Raw genomic sequence first — 3922 nt, forward strand, 5'->3', positions numbered from 1 at the left:
CCTGGCTATTTTTTGGTTGCAGCCATCATTGTTGTTTGGCGGGCCCAGGCTGGATTCGAACCCATCACCTGAGGTGTATGTGGCTGGCGCCTTAGCCACTTGAGCCACAGGCGCTGAGCCTCATTAGATTTTCAAGTAAAATATATCTGCATTCAACAAATGAACAATTGAAATGGCAGAACTTATAAGACGTATAAGCAAGTATATGGATGAAGCAGAAATAGCCAGATTTCCTGGCTTCTACTGAAACTGTCCTTTAAAAAAGTTGTCTCTTGAATTTAATGGTACCCATTAAACCAGAAAATTTAAAATAATGTAACTCACGTGACTATTAGCTTGGGGCTGATTTCTATAACTTTTCATTATTTCTTGAAAAGTTCTTTCTTCTTTTGTTACCTGAGGAAAACAAAAACTACATTTATCAACTGCTTTTGCAAGAATAATAGGTCTGAACAAAAACTTCAATTATAGGTTGGCACTGAGAGCAGCCTTGCAGAGAGCCATTAACCCTAAGCCAATCCACGACTAAAAACCACTAACGTTTATGATTTTTACTACCTTTAAAGTTCAGGCTTTGTGGCCTATGGGGACTTAGTTAATAGTTTCCTTAATCAAAAAGCACTGAAATTGCTATGATGTGACTCTATTGAAAATTTATTTCTTCATAATTAAAATATATAAGAAAATTCAGATCTGTTGCATCCCCTGCAGTTTCCGGTTTTATTAAAGTACTTATTTAAAAGTATATTAACCACATACTGAAGGATAGAAAATGTCTTATGGTGATTCACAATAAAACCAAATGGTTATTACAGAATTAGGTTTTAACATTTCAAGACAGACTGACTGTAGAGTTTCTAATGCTTAGACAGAAGTGATAATGGTGGCCAAAAGGAAGAAAATGGATTAGGGATCCAAAAAGAAATTCCTCTGGTTCCTCTATTATCATAAATTTCATTTAAAAGAGGAAAGGGAGGGGAGGGGAGTGGGCATATGGGAGGAGGGAGGGTATTCGGGGGGAGGAGGGACCTCACCTAATGTGTATGATGCAATGATACATTTCAATACTATTAAGAAATGAGTATAATTGTGATGGATGAGTTACTTGGTTCAATGTAAGCATTTCATATTGTATATTGAAGCAATACCCTGAACCCCACAAATGCATCAGTGTACAAAGTTATGATTTAATAAAAAACAATTAAAAGAATTTTCATTTAAATTACAACTTTACCTTACTTCTACTCTACTGTCCATTAGCACTAAACCTGTCCTCTATTATGATGAGCTAGAAATGGCAAAGCCTAAACTCTTGACATTTTCTGAAAAACACAAATGATTAGTTAATAAAATGTATTAAGACTTCTTTCTTTTTTTTTTTGAGACAGAGCCTCAAGCTGTCCCCCTGGGTACGGTGCCATGGCTTCACTGCTCACAGCAACCTCCAACTCCTGGGCTCAAGCGAGTCTCCTGTCTCAGCCTCCCAAGTAGCTGGGACAACAGGCGCCTGCCACAACGCCCGGCTATTTTTTGGTTGCAGCCATTATTGTTGTTTAGCGGCCTGGGCTGGATTTGAACCCGCCACCTTAGGTGTATGTGGCTGGCGCCTTAGACACTTGAGCCACAGGCGCCGAGCTAAGACTTATTTCTTACAAAGAAAAATTTTAAGGAGGCATTGTGGGAGGAGGGTCACAAATGAGTTTGAAAATGTTCCTTGTTTCAAAAAGTTTAAAAGTCAGGTCTTTTTTTTTTTTTTTTTGAGACAATCTCACTATGTCACCCTTGGTAGAGTGCCGTGGTTTCACAGCTCACAGCAACCTCAAACTCTTGGGTTTAAGTGATTCTCTTGCCTCAGCCTCCCAAGTAGCTGGGACTACAGGTGCCCACCATAATGCCTGGCTATTTTTTTGTTGTATTTGTCATTGTTATTTAGCAGGCCTGGGCTGGGGGTTGAAACCTGTCAGCCTTGATGTATGTGACTGGCGCCTTAACCATTGAGCTGCAGGCAACAAGCCTAAAGGTCAGGTCTTTTTTTTTTTTTTTTTTTTTTGAGACGGAGCCTCAAGCTGTCCCCCTGGGTAGAGTGCCATGGCATCACACTCACAGCAACCTCCAACTCCTGGGCTCACGCGAGTCTCCTGTCTCAGCCTCCCAAGTAGCTGGGACAACAGGCACCTGCCACAACGCCTGGCCATTTTTTGGTTGCAGCCATTATTGTTGTTTAGTGGCCTGGGCTGGATTTGAACCCGCCACCTTAGGTGTATGTGGCTGGCGCCTTAGCCGCTTGAGCCATAGGCGCCAAGCCAAGGTCAGGCCTTAATTGTATATATCTTCTAGGACTGCCACTGTGGCCAATGTGGTCAAAATAAAAGTTATAAATTATTGTTTCAGACATATCAGCATTTTGAAAACCAAGCAAGAAATGTTATATTTTTTACTTAGAAAATGTTGTAGCAATTGGAAAGTAAAATGGTTTTCTAAAGTAGCACAGTAAATCATGGGAAAGCAATATGGTATAGAAACTTCTACTAGATTATGAGTTAGGAGATCCTTGATTGTCCCTTACTATGTAAACTTTGGCCAAGTTATTTTCAGCTCTGTGCCTGTTATTTATCTACATTGTAAAGATCACTTTACTTGAAAGAAGAAGTCAGAGGTGTCCTGGGGTAAAGATGGAAATGGTGTTGTTCATATTAAAAGCGTGAAAAGCCAATTTATTACAAATGGTCTCTAAGATCCTTTCTTTCTTTCTTTCTTTTTTTTTTTTTTAAACATTAGCTTTTATTTATTTATTTTGGCCGGGGCTGGGTTTGAACCTGCCACCTCTGGCATATGGGGCCAGCGCCCTACTCCTTTGAGCCACAGGTGCCGCCCTCTAAGATCCTTTGAACTCCTTTACAACCAATGTATTCTTTTTTTTTTTTTCTTGCAGCTCAGAAGTTTATTAATGAAGGGGGTTGGGGTAGCTGGTGTTTACATGCTTGACCCTTGCAGCCTTGTATCCTGGCTGTAGTGAGGAAGATGGCTGGTTTCTCTGCTGGCCACAAGTGATATCCTCCCAGGAACATGGTGAGCCCTCTCTCCTGAGTTCTTGTTGCCATGGCTGGAGTCTGGCACCATCAGACAGGTTCCGCTTCTGTTTCTTGTGCTTGATCTAGAGTATCGATATTTTTCAGGATCTCAACATAGTATGGGCCAAATACCTGCTCATTGTGATGCATCAGCTTGACAAACTTCTGGCCTAGCTCTGTCAACTCTCCTTCGATGTGATTAAGGCCTTCAGGGAAGTGTTGCTGAGACTCCTGCATGCCACGGACCAAACAGCATTTGAGAAACAAAAGGAGACGCTGATCAATGACACTACGAACACGGTTGTCTTTCTCAGTGATGTTCTGGAGTTGTCCTATAAGACATACTGTGTTTTCACTGCTTAGGGCAGCAAAGCCCAGGTCCTCGAGGCCACGATGAATTTCCTGAGACACCTGTTCACTCACATGCAGCATAGCTTCTTCAGGCTTGGAGTTAAATTCCTCAGTCACAGCCTTGGTTATGCCTTTCAGTTTATCCACAAATCCAGGTGAGTCGAATAAAATTTTACCAGAGAAACTTCTAGCCACTAGTAAGACTGAGGCCAATATAGCCAAGTGGCACAAATGGACCCGGTTTCTGTCCATCAGCAGAGTCTCAGGGAATTCTTCATTTTTAGGATCCCAGAGGAGGAGATTCAGGTAGCCCTGGTATAGCACCATTACAGGATTGGGAGGATCCGAATTCTCAGCTGTCTTGTTTGGAGATGAACAGGCTGTGCTGGAGGAGCTGGACGTGTCAGGAGGATTCGGACATGGTGTAATGAGGTCTGTGGCTGCTTGGGTTAGCCATTTCTTGGTGTAATCAAGGAGATTGGGTTGTTTGTCAAGGAGTT

The 3922-nt window shown here is 41.8% G+C and overlaps 1 protein-coding gene across 1 annotated transcript in view; it reads right to left on the minus strand.

Annotated features, from left to right (window-relative positions):
- Positions 1-3922, minus strand: part of RBL1 (RB transcriptional corepressor like 1) — a gene marked incomplete at its 3' end in the record, with an annotated part of 71099 nt that overhangs the window by 1994 nt on the left and 65183 nt on the right. Inside the window, exon 17 of the mRNA XM_003787800.3 lies at positions 325-396. Within this exon, the coding sequence (XP_003787848.1) occupies positions 325-396 (72 nt within the window). The remainder of the gene's footprint in view (positions 1-324; positions 397-3922) is intronic.

Source organism: Otolemur garnettii, unplaced genomic scaffold, assembly GCF_000181295.1.
Source record: "Otolemur garnettii isolate 467f Iridium unplaced genomic scaffold, OtoGar3 scaffold00023, whole genome shotgun sequence".
Taxonomy (NCBI): domain Eukaryota; kingdom Metazoa; phylum Chordata; class Mammalia; order Primates; family Galagidae; genus Otolemur; species Otolemur garnettii.